Below are 20,000 nucleotides of genomic sequence, written 5' to 3' on the forward strand. Positions count from 1 at the left end.
ATATTTAATTTGTGATTTTCAATCCCGCGTATTTCCGTCCATCTGGGTATTGTGATTCCTTGCCCTAACGTGCCCATGTCCCTAGGGCAGCCCCCCTTGGCCCCGTGCCCGTGGACGGCAGTGCCCTGCCATACCCACCGTGTCCGGAGTGACACGTCTTTGACACGTTTCGTTTCTATTTATTGAACAGTTAAATTTAAATTTAAAAATTAACAGTTGATGAGCTCGGAAGCTCTACGAGGCTGTTTATAGCAATAATACCCTGGTGTGGGAGCCTCCCTGGAGCCTGTCCCACCACCACAACTGTTCAGTAAATACACAGACTGAGCCACCGTTATTGTAGAGGTGTCGCACATGAACCATATGTGTGAATGGTGGCCGGGAGAGCCTAGTCTCTTGCCACCCCCCCCCCCCACCATCACCCTCAATAACACCGTCCCCCCCCCACCATCACCCCCAATAACACCGCCCCCCCACCATCACCCTCAATAACACCCCCCCCACCATCACCCCCAATAACACCGCCCCCCCCCTCCTCCACCAACACGAAAACGATCACCAACATTAACAGTCTCACCATTAGTACCCTCCCCCCCACCCACCTCCCCCAATAACAACTCCCCGCCCACAGCAACCTTTCTCCCCCAACAACAACAAAAGCAACCCCCCCCCCTCCGAGCAACAAACAACAACCCCCCCCCCCCATCATCATCTCCCCCCCCCTCGATAACTTCACCCCCCCCTTCCCTCCCTCCCTCCCTCCTGCTACAATATTCCATCCTCAGCTCTCGTAAGATTAAGGGAGGGACCAAATTATATTTCTGGACACACCAGCTGTCAAGGAACAGCGCCCCATCACGTCATCCGTCACGGAACACCGCCCCATCACCTCATCCGTCAAGGAACACCGCCCCATCACGTCATCCGTCAAGGAACCCCGCCCCATCACCTCATCCGTCAAGGAACACCGCCCCATCACGTCATCCGTCAAGGAACCCCGCCCCATCACCTCATCCGTCAAGGAACACCGCCCCATAACCTCATCCGTCAAGGAACACCGCCCCATAACCTCATCCGTCAAGGAACACCACCCCATAACCTTATCCGTCAAGGAACCCCGCCCCATCACCTCATCCGTCAAGGAACAGAGCCCCATCACCTCATCCGTCAAGGAACCCCGTGGTTATCCTTGACATTCCCGCTAATGGCCAACAGTCAAGTCAACGTTACCTAATAAGGAGCACACCGATACCTCCGGGACACTTATTAATAGATATCGTATGATAGTGTGAGCCACAAGTAGCAACTGCTCCCTAGACCCAGATAACGGTGCTCCTTAACGGAACATGATGTGCAGGTAACGGTGCTTTTTAACGGAACATGATGTGCAGGTAACGGTGCTCCTTAACGGAACATGATGTGCAGGTAACGGTGCTCTTTAACGGTACATGATGTGCGAGTAACGGTGCTCGCTCACGGGATCTGAACAAATGCCGATGTTCCTTGACGGGTAATAATACCGAGGAGGAGAAGCTACTTAATAACCTTCAGTATACAAGTAGCGGTGTTGCTGAGGCCAGCACTGTCCAGTGAGCAAGAGCAGGAGCAGGCAGTCAAGGACATCCCAAACCTAGGATAAATCCTACTGACTGAGGATAAATCCAACAGAACTAACGGTAACGCACCAAGAGACAACAGTAAGCCACGAACAAGCTTGGCACCTTCAACAAGTAGTAAGGAAAACTTGTCAACTGGAAAGTGTGACTGGAGCCAATACACGAAAGCGGTTCGTGGCCCAAAACCCTCTTCACGATCATGTTCTGACCACGACGACGCCAGGAGATCAAACGCCAGCTTGTGAATATGATATTCGTAACTCGTAACGTAGTTATCCTCAAGCGTAGAGAGTCAGTCGTAAGTCGTGCGCGCTGACTCATGGTGGGGAGGGGGAGGGGGGGGAGTGTGGTTCACCTTGGTTGTGTCTTGAAGCACTGGAACTCCCGCCACTCCACACTCCAGCACCACCGTCACTCCACCACCACCGCCACTCCACACTCCACCACCACCACCACTCCCCACTCCACCACCGCCACTCCACACTCCACCACCACCACCACCACCACCACTCCACCACCACCACCACTCCACACTCCACCACCACCACTCCACACTCCACCACCGCCACTCCACACTCCAGCACCACCGTCACTCCACCACCACCGCCACTCCACACTCCACCACCACCACCACTCCACACTCCACCACCACCACTCCACACTCCACCACCGCCACTCCACACTCCACCACCGCCACTCCACACTCCACCACCGCCACTCCACACTCCACCACCACCTCCACTCCACACTCCACCACCGTCACTCCACCAGGAAAATCGTTGCGTAGTAATATTACGAAGTGTAACACACCGAGCAGGAAATAACAATTTCAGTGATTGTGTCCGATAGTGCAAATTCGTCAGTAAACCAGAGGTACGACATCAGTGCCATGACAGGCACCATTGCCGCCACGGTTACAAACTCCTGCTCAGTATGTACATAACTAGCTATGATAGTGAAAGGTAAAGCAAGCTGGTAAAACTATAGTATATTAGGACTATACCGGTGCTAAGGGGAAGAAGGAGCTGCTTATCTGGTAATATATAGTGGGAAGTGGGAGTGACCTAGCGCCTGGCAGCGGAGTGAGGATCACCAAGGCCTACAGGGATAAGAAGGCGAACAATGCTTCATAAATCACTTAGTTGTGCACTCGGCGGTTGACTTGGTGGTAAGTGCCTCCTGAGTCAATCATACGGTGTATAGTGTTCTTTTAGTATAATAATTAGTCTTGGATATAAGCTAAAAAACGAAAACTAATCTCGAGACAATATACAGCCCATCTGGGTACTAGTTCAGCCCGTCCTCCATATAAAGACCCAAAAGTGATTCCATGCACCCGCCAAACCCCCCGTTTATGAATAAAAAACGGGTTACACACGAATCGCAACTGCTGACGTTCGAACACTTCCGGAACAAGTGCTTCACTCGCGAATTTTGTTCGAACCACAACGCTAAAAATGCTTCACCCACGTACTACAAATATAAATATTCGCCAATAGAACCTAACCACCTAACCTAACCTATGCCTATATATGCACAATATGCTTATATAATAATTTATATTTGAGAAAATTCCCGTTTTGAATGAACAGCATGTAAAAAATTATGAATGCGTCTGTGGGGTCGACCGCTGGATATAATGGACTTGAGTTGAGGACGGGTTGACTAGTTTTCACATCTATATGTGATTAGCTGCCACTGGCTAACTCTCCCCTCCACCCCCCCCCCCCCACCTTCCCACCCTCTCCTATGCTCTTCCCCCCCCCCTATCCACTACCTGCACTCACCAATCTCCCTTCCCCTGTCCCCTCTCGGCTCTATTCTCCCTCAACCTCCACCCCCCTATTTACTCTTCCCCCTTCTGTCTCCCCTAATACCCTCTTCTCCCTCTGTCTTCCCCCTATATCCTCCCCCCCCCCATATCCTCCTCACCCTCTGTCTCCCCCATATCATCCTTCTCCTTATCTTCCTCCTCTCTTTCTCTTCATCTCTCTGATCCTTGTAGTCTAACACTAACCCTACATACTGTTATGACCCCAGGTAGCCTGAAGAACGAGTCTACCCCTATGAAAGTTATTCGGCAATCTGGACCTGATTGAGAGGTCGGAGGAAGTACAGATCCGTGAATATATATATTAAATGCTTGACAAATGTCAGCGAATAATTTAAAAGCATGGGCAGATGATGAACATGTAAATAAGTGACATGACATGAGATGTCGATACTTTGCTGACATGGTGTGAGGCTCGTAGGGGACGTCTTGACCTTCACTTGAGCAACAGAGGTCGTGAAAGAGGGTTGTACTGTGTTTGAGCTCCTGGCAGAGGAGAACCCCCAACTGTGTGCCCCTACAAGAGGAGGTAATCAAGCAGGCGTTTATGTGAGAAGCCTGAGGACAACTTAAAGTGCTCAAGTCAGGACCAGAAGAAGCCTTGTGAGGCAGTCCAATAGCGATTTTGTGGGCGACCTGTGCAGCACATGAGATAAAAACCTTAAAAACAAGCCCACCCCATAAAAGGTTGATGCATAAGCTGGAGAAACAGGCAGGAGTAACTGGTAGGGCGCTCCAGTGGATAAGGGAATACTTAAGCAATAGGAAGCAGAGAGTTACAGTGAGGGGTGAGACCTCAGATTGGCGTGAAGTCACCAGTGGAGTCCCACAGGGTTCTGTACTCGGTCCTATCCTGTTTCTAATATACGTAAATGATCTCCCAGAGGTTATAGACTCATTCCTCTCAATGTTTGCTGACGATGCCAAAATTATGAGAAGGATTAAGACAGAGGAGGACAGCTTGAGGCTTCAAGAAGACCTGGACAAGCTGCAGAAATTGTCGAACAAATGGTTGTTAGAGTTTAACCCAAGCAAATGTAATGTAATGAAGATAGGTGTAGGGAGCAGGAGACCAGATACAAGGTATCATTTGGGATATGAAATACTTCAAGAGTCAGAGAGAGAGAAAGACCTGGGGGTTGATATCACGCCAGACCTGTCCCCTGAAGCTCATATCAAGAGGATAACATCAGCGGCATATGCCAGGTTGGCTAACATAAGAACGGCCTTTAGAAACTTGTGTAAGGAATCTTTCAGAACATTATATACCACATATGTCAGACCAATCCTGGAGTATGCGGCTCCATCATGGAGTCCATATCTAGTCAAGCATAAGACTAAACTGGAAAAGGTTCAAAGGTTTGCCACCAGACTAGTACCCGAACTGAGAGGTATGAGCTACGAGGAGAAACTACGGGAATTAAACCTCATGTCACTGGGAGACAGAAGAGTTAGAGGGGACATGATCACCACATATAAGATTCTCAGAGGAATTGATAGGGTAGATAAGGACAGACTATTTAACACAAGGGGCACACGCACTAGGGGACACAGGTGGAAGTTGAGTGCCCAAGTGAGCCATAGAGACGTTAGAAAGAATTTTTTCAGTGTCAGAGTATTAGACAAATGGAATGCATTAGACAGTGATGTGGTTGAGGCTGACTCCATACACAGCTTCAAGTGTAGAAATGATAGAGCCCAGTAGGCTCAGGAACCTGTACATTAGTCGAGTGACAGTTGAGAGGCGGGACCATAGAGCCAGAGCTCAACCCCCACAAGCACAACTAGGTGAGTACACACACACACGTGGGGCCTCGCGACTGAGTGGACAGCACTTGGGGGTCGTAGTCCTAAGGGGTCGGGTTCTATTCCCGGCCAAGGTAGAAACAAATGGGCAGAGTTTCTTTCATCCTGATGGGCCTGTTCACCTAGCAGTAAATAGGTACATGCGAGTTAGACAGCTACTACGGGCCGCTTCCTGGGGGTGTGCGTGTGCAAGATAAATATGTTCAGTAGACATAGAGGAAAAATAGATTGGTTAGAAAGGCGGGGTCCAAGAGCTAATAGCTCGATTCTGCAGATACAAATAGTAAACATAAATAATAAATACAAATAGTAAATACACTCACAAGACCTAGAGGAGACTAAAAGAGCAACTAGAGCAAGAGTTCTCACATAACCTTCAACCAGTATCATCAACATTACTTTCACCACACCACCACCACCACAAGCCACCACACCCACCCTACTCCACCACACCACCACCACAAGCCACCACACCCACCCTACACCACACCACCACCACACCCACCCTACACCACCACACCACACCCACCCTATGCCACCACACCACGCACCCACCTACACCTGCTAACCTGCTTGATGGGGTTCTGGGAGTTCTTCTACTCCAAGCCCGGCCCAAGGCCAGGCTTGACTTGTGAGAGTTTGGTCCACCAGGCTGTTGCTTGGAGCGGCTCGCAGGCCCACATATCCACCACAGCCAGGTTGGTCTGGCACTCCATGGAGAAAACCATCTAGTTTTCTCTTAAAGATGTCCACGGTTGTTCCGGCAATATTTCTCATATTCGCTGGGAGGATGTTGAACAACCGTGGACCTCTGATGTTTATAGTGCTCTCTGATTGTGCCTATGGCACCCCTGCTCTTCACTGGTTCTATTATGCATTTACTTCCTTATTGTTCATTTCAGTATGTTGTTATTTTACTGTGTAGATTTGGGACCTGGCCCTCCAGTATCTTCCACCTGTATATTATTTGGTATCTCTCTCGTCTTCTTTCTAGTGAGTACACTTGGAGAGCTTTGAGACGATCCCAATAATTTAGGTGCCTTATCGCGTCCATGCGTGCCGTATATGTTCTCTGTATTCCTTCTATTTCATCAATCTCTCCTGCTCTGAAGGGGGAAGTGAGTACTGAGCAGTACTCAAGACGGGACAGCACAAGTGATTTGAATAGTGCAACAATTGTGATGGGATCCCTGGATTTGAAAGTTCTCGTAATCCATCCGATCATTTTTCTGGCTGACGCAATATTTGCTTGGTTATGCTCCTTAAACGTTAGGTCGTCAGACATCATTATTCCCAAATCCTTGACATGCTGTTTTCCTATTATGGCCAGATTCGATTGTGTTTTGTTAAACCAGTTTATTCCACTAAAATTAAAGTCACCCATGACACAAATACTGTTAGACCTAGATGCTCAAGATATTTCATCCCATATATGCTTTGCTTTCATCCTGTCTAAGTTTGGTGGCCTATATATAACTCCTAAGATTATTTGCTTTTTTGATTAATTCTAGCTAGATGATGTCTGTGTGTGGCTCAGTTTGACAGCATTTTTCAAAGCTGGAGAAATTGCTGACTTTGAGAGCGTGCAAAGAACGTTTACTGCTAGAATCCACTCAGTAAAACATCTAAACTACTGGGACCGACTAAAAGGCCTAAATCTGTATTCTCTTGAGTACGAGCTGGAGAGATACTTAATAATTTACACGTGGAAAATAGTGGAGGGGCTGGTCCCGAATCTGCACACAGAAATAACACCACATGAGACCAGAAAGCATGGCAGGATGTGCAGAATACCCCCGTTGAAGAGCAGAGGTGCAATAGGTACTCAGAGAGAACTCTATCAACATCAGAGGCCCGAGACTGTTCAACACGCTTCCACTACACATAAGGGGCATAACTGGCCGACCCCTAGCGGAGGTCCGCTGCTGGAGGACCGCTGCTGGAGGACAGCTGCTGGAGGACAGCTGCTGGAGAACAGCTGCTGGAGGACAGCCGCTGGGGGACAGCCGCTGGGGGACAGCCGCTGGGGGACAGCCGCTGGGGGACAGCCGCTGGGGGACAGCCGCTGGGGGACAGCCGCTAGGGGACAGCCGCTAGGGGACAGCTGCTGGGGGACGGTGCTGGAGGACAGCCGCTGGGGGACGGTGCTGGAGGACAGCCGCTGGGGGACGGTGCTGGAGGACAGCCGCTGGGGGACGGTGCTGGAGGACAGCCGCTGGGGGACGGTGCTGGAGGACAGCCGCTGGGGGACGGTGCTGGAGGACAGCCGCTGGGGGACAGCTGCTGGAGGACAGCCGCTGGGGGACGGTGCTGGAGGACAGCCGCTGGGGGACAGCTGCTGGGGGACAGCCGCTGGGGGACGGTGCTGGAGGACAGCCGCTGGGGGACGGTGCTGGAGGACAGCCGCTGGGGGACGGTGCTGGAGGACAGCCGCTGGGGGACGGTGCTGGAGGACAGCCGCTGGGGGACGGTGCTGGAGGACAGCCGCTGGGGGACGGTGCTGGAGGACAGCCGCTGGGGGACGGTGCTGGAGGACAGCCGCTGGGGGACGGTGCTGGAGGACAGCCGCTGGGGGACTTTCAGCGGCCGGGTGGCCTTTAGAATTAAGTTCAGAGTAACAAACCCGAGGACCGGATTTTTGTGAAGGTGTTAACAGAAAAAAAAAGTGGACGAGGGACGGGACAATACTTGGTTGCTGGGCGGTGACTGGCCACTAACTGGGCACTAACTGGACGGTGACTGGCCACTAACTAGGCATTGACTGGGCACTAACTGGGAAAGTGTCTGGTGCTGACTGTGAAAAAGTAAATGTTTTAAAGAATAACACAATAACGCATCCACCCCATCCCCCTCCTCCCTACCCCCACCTGCCCCTTCTCCCCACCTGCCCCTTCTCCCCACCCCCACCTGCCCCTTCTCCCTAACCCCACCTGCCCCTTCTCCCCACCTGCCCCTTCTCCCCACCTGCCCCTTCTCCCCACCTGCCCCTTCTCCCCACCCCCACCTGCCCCTTCTCCCTACCCCCACCTGCCCCTTCTCCCTACCCCCACCTGCCCCTTCTCCCTACCCCCCACCTGCCCCTTCTCCCTACCCCCACCTGCCCCTTCTCCCTACCCCCACCTGCCCCTTCTCCCTACCCCCACCTGCCCCTTCTCCCTACCCCCACCTGCCCCTTCTCCCTACCCCCACCTGCCCCTTCTCCCTACCCCTACCTGCCCCTTCTCCCTACCTGCCCTCCCCCACTCAGCCGGTGGGGGTGGGTCCCACTACCACTTTCCCTCTTGTCAAGGACACTCGGAGGCTGACCCGACTGTCACCCCTCTCTCTCTTACCTGTTTAGACCACAGGTATACTACTGCTAGTCCACAGGTATACTACGAGCCTGCTGCAGTAGTAGTACCAGGGGCGGCCCTACAGGTGCTCGTGTCTCTAGTGCTTTACAACCACCAGCGCCGGATACATGGGTCTCGACAGCCTGGGAAGGCAGCTCATCTAGGGGAAGGAAGGCCCTGATCTCACACCTCCGCTGCCTCGCGGCCATACCAACTTTAGGGACGAGCTTCAGGATCGACTTCACAATCGACTTTAGAATGGTCCAGGACGGACCGAAACGTCGTCGTCCCTTCACCTTCTAGTGTGTGGTCTGGTCAACGAGCTTCAGGAGTCAACCTCGAGGAAAAATCCGGAGCCGGAGCCCCTAAGGCAGTTCGTTGTTGACTTCAACTTCGTTCTGGCAGCTCCTGCGACGGCGCTGGAACCAAGCGTATTGGCGTTTGCCTTTCCATTGGACAATTTCAGCTACGAGAAGAAGGGGTGGGGACCTGCTGCATGGGTAACAGCTTCTTCATATCGACCTACCCTGGCTTTGCGCCCTGGAGAGGCCACTCCAGCCTCGGCAACTAGAGCGCACCTCCATACTCTCCCAAGACTCGCCTACTCTATTATTCAGCACTGTGACTATTATTTTACATTGCAAAGTGTTGCACAATCAAAACCGCACTGACCGAAGAGGCACCTGTTTAGCTATTATAGTTAGTGGAACACGGCTGAGCGTGACGCTGGAGGTGTCGGGCCGAGCGTGTGGCCGAGGCAGTTACAGTATTGGAACACAGTAGTGAGGTCACCCTAACAAGAACCAGTTGTAAGGCGCGAGCAGTTCTTCAGCGAGGTGAGGGGGGGGGGCAGGTGTTGCTCAAGAATATATCAGGTATAATTACGTGTGAAAGATGTTCAAGAATGGAACACACTGGTGAACACTGTGCATCACATCCACCACCAAGATAATGTTATTAAAACAAGACTAAAACCAGTGCGCTAAAACAGAAGGGAATAAGAAACAGGGAAAAAGGAGGAAACCCCACCCCCATTTAAAACTTTGACCCAAATATCACAGTAACAAGGTTATCGCGAATAACCGAACTCACTCACGGGCTCACTATAGCCCGTGCTACATGAACCTCTGATCTTGAGTTGCTAAATCTAAAACAACAACAACGTGAGAGATGAATAAAATAATAGATGAGGAGAGAAGTCGGAAGGGGAGTGAAAATGGGGAGAAAGGTGGGAATGTAAGGTGAAGGTTAGAGGGAGGATTAAGTAGAAGGGAAAGGTGGGAGAGAAGAAGAAGTTGGTGAGAGAAGGCCTGGGGGGATAAAGATGGAAGGTAGAGAGGATAGGGAAGAGGTAAGATAGTGAAGGAGAACATGAATGACTCGAGGAGAGTGGCTTAACCCTGCTGACGGCTCCGTGACCTCTCCCACTGCCATCCCGGGAGAGTGAGGCGCTCTCCCTTCCTCTCCCTCCCCCCCTCCCACACAGGGCACGGAAGGGGGAGGGAGGGAAGGTAGAAGTGTACGACAAGTGAACCAGGAAGCACAAGCTGGGGGTGACGTGACACTCATGTTACCTCCTTCCCTCGTCTGCTGACCCCTCCCCCAACCCCCCCTTCCAACCTCCCCATCCCCCCTCCCCCCTCCCACGCGTCAATCATAGAGCTGACTTGAGAATGGTCCAGGACGGACCGAAACGTCGTCGTCCCTTCACCTTCTAGTGTGTGGTCTGGTCAACAGTCATAAAGCTGGTCGCGTACTGTCAATTACGCGTCTGGACCACGTTACTTACCGGGTACACACAAGGAGAAGTGTTCTCGCCATGAACATTGAGTTTACTTCTGAATTCCATTGAGTACTAACTTGTACTGCAGGTGTGTCCATACACGCTGACACTGCAGGTGTGTATGGAGGTCCCTGCCAGGGTGGAACTACTCACCCTCCACAGGAGGCAACCCCACAACAGTCCTATTTACTGCTAGGTAAACAGATGTATTAGGTGAAAGGAAACGTGCCCAACCATTTGTGTTCCGTCCGGGAATCAAACCCATAATCCCGCCAATACGAGATCACAGATGAAGTTATGGCACAGACAGCCACCCTGGCGGGGAGACACAGCCACCCTGGCGGGGAGACACAGCCACCCTGGCGGGGAGACACAGCCACCCTGGCGGGGAGACACAGCCACCCTGGCGGGGAGACACAGCCACCCTGGCGGGGAGACACAGCCACCCTGGCGGGGAGACACAGCCACCCTGGCGGGGAGACACAGCCACCCTGGCGGGGAGACACAGCCACCCTGGCGGGGAGACACAGCCACCCTGGCGGGGAGACACAGCCACCCTGGCGGGGAGACACAGCCACCCTGGCGGGGAGACACAGCCACCCTGGCGGGGAGACACAGCCACCCTGGCGGGGAGACACAGCCACCCTGGCGGGGAGACACAGCCACCCTGGCGGGGAGACACAGCCACCCTGGCGGGGAGACACAGCCACCCTGGCGGGGAGACACAGCCACCCTGGCGGGGAGACACAGCCACCCTGGCGGGGAGACACAGCCACCCTGGCGGGGAGACACAGCCACCCTGGCGGGGAGACACAGCCACCCTGGCGGGGGGAGACAGCCACCCTGGCGGGGGGAGACAGCCACCCTGGCGGGGGGAGACACAGCCACCATGGCGGGGAGACACAGCCACCCTGGCGGGGAGACACAGCCACCCTGGCGGGGAGACACAGCCACCCTGGCGGGGAGACACAGCCACCCTGGCGGGGAGACACAGCCACCCTGGCGGGGAGACACAGCCACCCTGGCGGGGAGACACAGCCACCCTGGCGGGGAGACACAGCCACCCTGGCGGGGAGACACAGCCACCCTGGCGGGGAGAGACAGCCACCCTGGCGGGGAGACACAGCCACCCTGGCGGGGAGACACAGCCACCCTGGCGGGGAGACACAGCCACCCTGGCGGGGAGACACAGCCACCCTGGCGGGGAGACACAGCCACCCTGGCGGGGAGAGACAGCCACCCAGGTTCCGTCAGCCACCCCGCCGGAAGGTATAATTTCTACATATTAATGGATCGAGTTGAATCCAGTCTCATTTTACCCCTTTTATTAAGGATAATCGATTTATAATAGATTTACTTTAATTTATACAGTCTCGATCAGCTGTTCCGGTAAATAAAACGGTAAACTTGATTGTCAATCTTAATATTCTCGTGCGTTTAACGTCATTAAATTAATTGCCTTGCACTACGAAATATAATTTACTGTCTTATCAAACTTTGTATTATGACGTAAATATTCGTCAACCACATCTCCATCCATTCGGAGCTCTGTTTGAAATATTACAAATTATACCCAAGAGTTCCAGCATTGGCGCGAGTGCGCATGCGCCACTAAGGGATGGAGGAGAGAGGGGGTGTCGCCATGTTAGAAATCTGAGATCTGGATGTTCTGGTACTGCATGAGAGTAATCGATCGAAATAGAGCGCATCCATTCTTCTGAGAGCTTCTGATCGAGTGTGCAACCTCCACCACTTACGAACATCACGTTCGGCAAGACAGAGTTCAGCAGTAGTATTTGATTTGGCCATTTTATGTATTATATTGTTGGTGTTCTGTCGTTACGTAGCGAGAGATAAAATAATCCCACGTAAGTGCTGAACTTACCCTCCAATTTCTTTAGATTATGCGATTGAATGCACGAATATAGAGTTTGGAGTGGAAATTACATAAGACTTGCTTTACAGCGTGGAATTAAGACCGAGAGAAAAGTGTTTCTGCATCCGTGATCACGTGTTCCCAAGGATAGCTGATTGGAACAGAAATAAACGGGTTGACGCTGTCGGAGGTTATCTACGTTCGTCTTTGGCAGATAAGCTTTTTATGCTTTACCTTGTAGTTAGCTATAATTTATCATTTGCTAATCAAAATATTATTTTATGCATGCATTATTCCATTAATAGGTGCATATTAACAGTATATGAATTACCCCCCAAAAGGGTGTGCATGGAAATAGTTCTAAATTTATTACAAATTTACAGTTCATTTAGCTTGATATATTTGATCTCCTTTTTGCATTTATTATAGGAGATCCATAAGCCACTGGTTCTCTTGAGTAATATACCTTATAATTCTGGTCCTTCGAAACATTTAATATTATTGCATTGTAGAGCTAAATTTTCTTCACACAAAGAGCGTCCAGGGACAAAAATAAAAAATGATGAGGAAGGGTCAAGAGAGTGAAGGTTTGCTTGACAGGTGTCAGGGAGGTGCCTGGCTAGCACAGAAAGGTGCCAGTGATGGACCGACAGAGTGCCAGCAAGCGGAACATAGAGTGTACTCACCGACCACACCCGCCAACCATAGCCGCCGTAACACCATGGTCACCTGCACCTCGGGAGAGAAAACAAATTAATTAGCAAAAAATAGCAAAATCATAAACACACACACATTGATTAACAATTGAGAGGTGGTACCAAAGAGCCAGAGCTCAACCTACGCAAGCACAACTAGGTGAATACACACACACACACACACACACACACACACACACACACACACACACACTAAAGCAGTTGGACCAGACAATGTATCACCGTGGATACTAAAAGAGGCATCTTCAAGAAAGGAGAGATGGAAGAAGCACTTAACTGCAGACCAATATGACTGACAAGCATCCCCTGTAAAGTATCAGAAAGAATAATCAGGTTAAGACTAGTACCACACTTGGAGAACATTAGGTATGTAAACAAACACCAACGTGGGTTCAGGGAAGAGAAATCATGCCCAACAACCTACAGCAGTTCTGTGATAAAGTAACAAGAATAAGGCAGAACAGAGAAGGCTGGGCAGTTATGTATATTCCCGGACTGCCTAAAAAGCCTTTGATACAGTACCTTACAACACAAACTTGAGAGGCTCCCTCTGGCCCTTCTCATAGTATTTTCCATCCCTATTGCTTCCCTCATTCCCCTCTTCCTCTCTCCTTCCTATCGGCTCCCTCCCCCCTCCCTGCCTCCGGACTGTCGCCCAACACTGGACTGTTGTTTAGTGTCATGAGCGGCCACAACAGCTGTAGTAGCGTCAAGAGCGGCCACAACAGCTGTAGTAGCGTCAAGAGTCGCCACAACAGCTGTAGTAGCGCCAAGAGCGGCCACAACAGCTGTAGTAGCGTCAAGAGCACCCACAACAGCTGTAGTAGCGTCAAGAGCACCCACAACAGCTGTAGTAGCGTCAAGAGCCGCCACAACAGCTGTAGTAACGTCAAGAGCGGCCACAACAGCTGTAGTAGCGTCAAGAGCGGCCACAACAGCTATAGTAACGTCAAGAGCGGCCACAACAGCTGTAGTAGCGTCAAGAGCGGCCACAACAGCTGTAGTAGCGTCAAGAGCGGCCACAACAGCTGTAGTAGCGTCAAGAGCGGCCACAACAGCTGTAGTAGCGTCAAGAGCGGCCACAACAGCTGTAGTAGCGCCAAGAGCGGCCACAACAGCTGTAGTAGCGCCAAGAGCGGCCACAACAGCTGTAGTAGCGTCAAGAGCGGCCACAACAGCTGTAGTAGCGCCAAAAGCGGCCACAACAGCTGTAGTAGCGTCAAGAGCGGCCACAACAGCTGTAGTAGCATCAAGAGCGGCCACAACAGCTGTAGTAGCATCAAAAGCGGCCGCAACAGCTGTAATAAGCCAGGGGCCAGATTCACGAAGCAGTTACCCAAGTACTTACGAACCTGTACATCTTTTCTCAATCTTTGGCGGCTTTGTTTACAATTATTAAACAGTTAATGAGCTCCGAAGCACCAGGAGGCTGTTTATAACAACAGTTGATTGGGCAGTTTTCATGCTTGTAAACTGTTTAATAAATGTAACCAAAGCCGTCTAAGATTGAGGAAAGATGTACAGGTTCGTAAGTACTTGTGTAACTGTTTCGTGAATCTAGTCCCAGATGGGCAGCAGCAGGTGGCGCAAGAGCTGGAACCGCTTAAGTAGGTCATACAGGCAGCCGGTACAAAGCCGGGGCCTCGGAGTCCCCTCAACCAAAGTGAGCCCGTGACCTGCCCTAGTGACGGGAGAGTGGAAATGTGACCTTTCTGGCCTAGTCTGGGTCAAAGGTCATGGCACTGATGCCCCCGCACACAGTGGTCAAGTCCATTCTCTACAATAACGTATCATCTCTTCTGGCATCCTTCCTCTCTCTCTCTCTCTCTCTCTCTCTCTCTCTCTCTCTCTCTCTCTCTCTCTCTCTCTCTCTCTCTCTCTCTCTCTCTCCTAACCGACATTCTTCCGTCTTTTTCATTCCGGCCATTATTATTACCTTCGTCACATATGCCTTTTACACTTACGAGTTGAACACGGCATCACTGCTACTGAACATCACTGAACAGCTGGAGAACAAAAGACTAAATGGTAGTGGATACCAGTGGTCTAATTCAGGTTATGGGAGGAGGTCTCGCTGGCCTTCAGTACACAGCCTACACTCATCACTGGGCACTTCTTTACCCTGGTACCCAACACTCACAACCTTGGGCACCTCTTTACCCTGGTACCCAACACTCACAACCTTGGGCACTTCTTTACCCTGGTACCCAACACTCACAACCTTGGGCACTTCTTTACCCTGGTACCCAACACTCACAACCTTGGGCACCTCTTTACCCTGGTACCCAACACTCACAACCTTGGGCACTTCTTTACCCTGGTACCCAACACTCACAACCTTGGGCACCTCTTTACCCTGGTACCCCACACTCACAACCTTGGGCAAGTCTCTACACTCGAGATATCAATCTTGAATGTCTGGAATGAAACAGTTTTGTTGTGAAGAATGTTTGCTGCTATATATCGACGCAGGATCATCGCAAAGGCTCACTCTTCCAGTTTTACTGATCATAATTGATTCAGAATTGTGATAATTGATAAGATAACTGATTCATAAGTGTTGCTTATGATAATTAACGTTGCTTAAGTCATGACTAGACTGGATGCTTCTCCTGACCACCCACTTAACCCATGAGTGAACCCTGTGTGTGAGAGGTGGTAGTGAACCCTGTATGTGAGAGGTGGTAGTAATGAAGTGAGAAAAACCTATTATGAAGGAGTAACTCCAGTATTTACAACAGTGAATCACATTACTTATATATGTTCTCCTTGCCCATGTACTCATTATTTTTGTGTGTCTGTGAAGGCACAGTAGCAGGTTGATACGGGGAAGCAGCACGCATGATGCAGCAGCAGCAGCGAGCCTCGGCCAGCACGCCGGGACCTCGCGTCACTGACCCTGGGGACAGTTCCCTCCACGCTGCTTCTCTCCGGTCTAACTCCCATCAAAAACATCACCGGGGGAAACGCTGATCGCCGTCCTGAAGAACCTGGACGACAGAGCAGGCGGCCTCCACCCTCAAGACTCCACCCACTACATTCCTGCATGATAATTATTCCCCAAAATTATTCTACTTTTTGGGGATATTCCAAGCATAATAAAGTAACAGCTTCAGCGGAAAGATTCAATACCACCCTCTACTGTTAAGATCACCACACCCGTTACTGGTGGAGCTCACCACACCCGTTATTGGTGGAGATCACCACACCCGTTACTGGTGGAGCTCTCTACACCTGTTACTGGTGGAGCTCTCTACACCCGTTACTGGTGGAGCTCGCCACACCCGTTACTGGTGGAGCTCTCCACACCCGTTACTGGTGGAGCTCTCCACACCCGTTACTGGTGGAGCTCTCCACACCCGTTACTGGTGGAGCTCGCCACACCCGTTACTGGTGGAGCTCTCCACACCCGTTACTGGTGGAGCTCTCCACACCCGTTACTGGTGGAGCTCGCCACACCCGTTATTGGTGGAGCTCTCTACACCTGTTACTGGTGGAGCTCACCACACCCGTTACCGCTGGAGCTCCTCACACCCGTTGAGGCGGACTCGTGTCCAAGCACCCAGACGCCTCTCACATGCCCGCGCCACCTCTTGGGTGGGTTGATCGCCATCAATCATCTGGCAGACCTTCCTCAACTATGGCGTGGAGGGAAGGCAGCGGCGGGAACACCGTCCCCTCACCTGTGTCTCGACGTTTGGGTTCATAACGAGATGCTTTGTCATAATGAAACAACCTAAAGACCCGGGAACTACTGACCACCGTAGCTGGCATGTTGGTCCACACAAGGCACGGCCAGTTTTAGTCCTTTCACTCTCACCCAGATGTGTATATGTTACCGGTTCTGGAACCCTGGTGAACCGTCTTGGTGGTAGCCGGCCGCCCTGGTGAACCGTCTTGGTGGTAGCCGGCCGGCCTGGTGAACCGTCTTGGTGGTAGCTGGCCGCCCTGGTGAACCGTCTTGGTGGTAGCCGGCCGCCCTGGTGAACCATCTTGGTGGTAGCTGGCCGCTCTGGTGAGCCATCCCGGTTGGTAGCCGGCCGCCCTGGTGAACCATCCGGTTGGTAGCTGGCCGCCCTGGTGAACCATCTTGGTGGTAGCTGGCCGCTCTGGTGAGCCATCCCGGTTGGTAGCCGGCCGCCCTGGTGAACCATCTGGGTGGTAGCTGGCCGCCCTGGTGAACCATCTGGGTGGTAGCTGGCCGCCCTGGTGAACCATCTTGGTAGTAGCTGGCCGCCCTGGTGAACCATCTGGGTGGTAGCTGGCCGCCCTCCCACTCCTCAAGCCTGGTCGTCAACACAACTTGTGCAAATCATCGCAGTGTTGGCTAAGTGGCCAGGTTCACTTGGTGTACTGACTCACTACCGATGTACAACGGTATAAAGCTTCCTTCATGTACAGACTGATCAATAATGTATAACAACGTCACATACCTTGTACACCTGAGACACATGCAGGTGAGACACACGAGACACGTGCAGGTGAGACACACGAGACACGTGCAGGTGAGACACGAGACACGTGCAGATGAGACACATGCAATACACCAGAGTTGAGAAACATGGCTGAAAATGCCAATTTAAACTGAACTAGTGCAAGAACCCCATCATAGTCGGGTCAGGGGCCGGGGGTCGTGACCTGACCATTTGTGGAGGAGGATGGAACGACCTGTCGTCGTCCACCAGGTCTTACCTAACCACCCGCTCCTCCACTTCGAGTGGAGGAGCGGCCGTAACGTACGGAGCGGAGCGTACAGTAACGACCTCCACTAGGGGTCGTTACTGTACCCGTGACCTGACCCTCGTCAGGTCAGCCTGGTGGTCACGGCTTATGAGTTAAGTAGAAGCATTTTCTGCTAATGGAGAACGTACTGCATGACTCTTAATTTCATCTCTAATTCTGTGTTGGTGGACGTTGTATTTGCTGGCGAGTGTGGCACTTGTTAAGTGAATGTGGCACTTGTTAAGTGAGTGGGGCACTTGTTAAGTGAGTGGGGGCACTTGTTGAGTGTGGCACTTGTTAAGTGAGTGTGGCACTCGCTCGCACTATATTTCCCGTTTCTAAGTTTTTCTCTTCGCCTGTCTCTCTCCGTCCTCTTTACTTCCCCCTTCCTTAAAAATGGGATGGGCCTGGGAGGGGAACTGTGGAAGATGACAGAAGTAGTGAGAGGTAATGAGACACTGGTAATTAATAATAATCAAGACGCTTCCTACCGTTATCTACGCTCATCCGTTATCTAGTGTACGTGTGTGAACACTTTACCGACGCTTAATTGGTCTCGTCTGAGACCAGCGCTCCCAACGCCGACAGAAGACTCAACGCGCGCTTCAGCGTTCACTCCTTCCTCTAAACTTGTCTCTCTTGTGTCCATGATGATATCCTCATGATGCACCCAGAGTCTGCCAGTGCAGGCTTGACTGTTTACTTGCCTCTGTATGACTAACCATCCTGTGTGATGGGCACTTTAGCATCACGTAGCTAGTTTTTTGACACTGTACTTCCCCTTTATATAGTCTAGTGTAGCCGGCTCTTGACACATACTGTACTCCCCCTTCATATAGTCTAGTGTAGCCGGCTCTTGGCACGCACTGTACTCCCCTTCATATAGTCTAGGGCAGCTGGCTCTTGACACACTGTACTCCCCTTCATATAGTCTAGGGCAGCTGCACAAATGCACATGTACCTAAATGTGTTAATAAAAAATAAAAAGTTCTTGATATTTACAAGATGTAAACGGAAATGTTTACACATGAAAACTGCGGAGTAAATCTGAACAACAGGAAGCATAGTTGTAAGCATGCTGCAAAGAGGAGGCAGCAGTAGAGGAGGCAGTAGTAGAGGAGGCAGTAGAGGAGGAGGCAGTAGAGGAGGAGGCAGCAGGAGAGGAAGCATCGGGGAGGCAACTACAGTGTTAACGACCGATCTGAGGCCTCGGTCAGTTACACCCAGGTGCTGTGTACACCCGCACGCCCACTCTTTTACACCCACTCACGCCCCCCTCCTCCACACGCACTCACGCCCTCTCCACCACGCTCACTCACGCCCGCACGTCCCTTTCCTACACCCGAATCCACTCACACTTACGCTCACACACACGCACGCTCTCCCCGCACTCCCTCCCACACGAATTCACGCTCCCGCCCTCTTCAGGAATCTGTACACCAGTTGATTGACAGTTGAGAGGCGGGACCATAGAGCCAAAGCTCAACCCCCGCAAGTACAACTAGGTGAGTACACTCACACTCGCTAACGGGTACAGAGAATGATGACAAAGTTAATCCCAGGAATTAGAAACATTCTTAATAAAAAAGAGATAAAGAAACCTTAATTTACATTCTGTAGACGCACAGAGAGTAAGGAGAGACATGGCTGAAGTACACATATGGATGAAAGGGTAAATATATCTACACAAAATACAACACGAACAAAATGGATACAAACTGGATAAGTTTAGATTAAAAGAGACCTGGGTAAATACTGGTTTGGGAAGTTGTTGTTTTAGATTCAGCCGCTCGCAACAAGAGTTAGAAGCAGCACGGGCTGTGGTGAGCCCGGCGCACTCTCCTGGCACAGCAGATGTGCCGGGTTTGGGAAAATGGTTGTCGATTTATAGAACAAATTTTCTGTTAACATAATAGACGGGGAGTCCCTGGATTAACTCATGCGTTGCTTAGGCAAATATATGAATAAGTCGGGTCTGGCGGGGAAGAAATATGAGCTGCCTCACATGGGCTAATGGCCATATAGTTTGTATTTATTTATTTATGCTCACTTATACTAGCTGCGTCACCCACTTTGATCTCCTTTAATCAGTGAGAACTATGACGAAGTGAAGGAACAACCGCGTATGATCTAAAGACCCGCATCATCTGCACACTATTGTCAACGGCCACAATGGTGCAACCTGTCACTGCTTGTGTCAGGGAGCGTGACACTCGTGACGACCAGTGTGTCAGGGAGCGTGACACTCGTGACGACCAGTGTGTCCGCTCTGGTGTCTTCAGCGTGTCGTCCCTGGAGCTGACTTTGGTCCTCATCTG

The 20,000-nt window shown here is 51.4% G+C and overlaps 1 protein-coding gene across 2 annotated transcripts in view; it reads right to left on the reverse strand.

The window, feature by feature from the left end:
* The window catches only part of LOC123774540 (uncharacterized), a 63,393-nt gene that overhangs the window by 23,388 nt on the left and 20,005 nt on the right, over positions 1 to 20,000 (reverse strand). The window contains exon 2 of one of the 2 annotated variants that reach the window (XM_045768882.2): positions 12,931 to 12,973. In XM_045768882.2, coding sequence (XP_045624838.1) covers positions 12,931 to 12,967 — 37 coding nt within the window. In that variant the 5' untranslated portion in view covers positions 12,968 to 12,973. Of the gene's footprint in view, positions 1 to 12,930; positions 12,980 to 20,000 lie in introns of both variants that reach the window. The other variant, XM_045768883.2, reaches the window with a different exon arrangement.

Source organism: Procambarus clarkii, chromosome 51, assembly GCF_040958095.1.
Source record: "Procambarus clarkii isolate CNS0578487 chromosome 51, FALCON_Pclarkii_2.0, whole genome shotgun sequence".
Classification (NCBI taxonomy): Eukaryota; Metazoa; Arthropoda; class Malacostraca; order Decapoda; family Cambaridae; genus Procambarus; species Procambarus clarkii.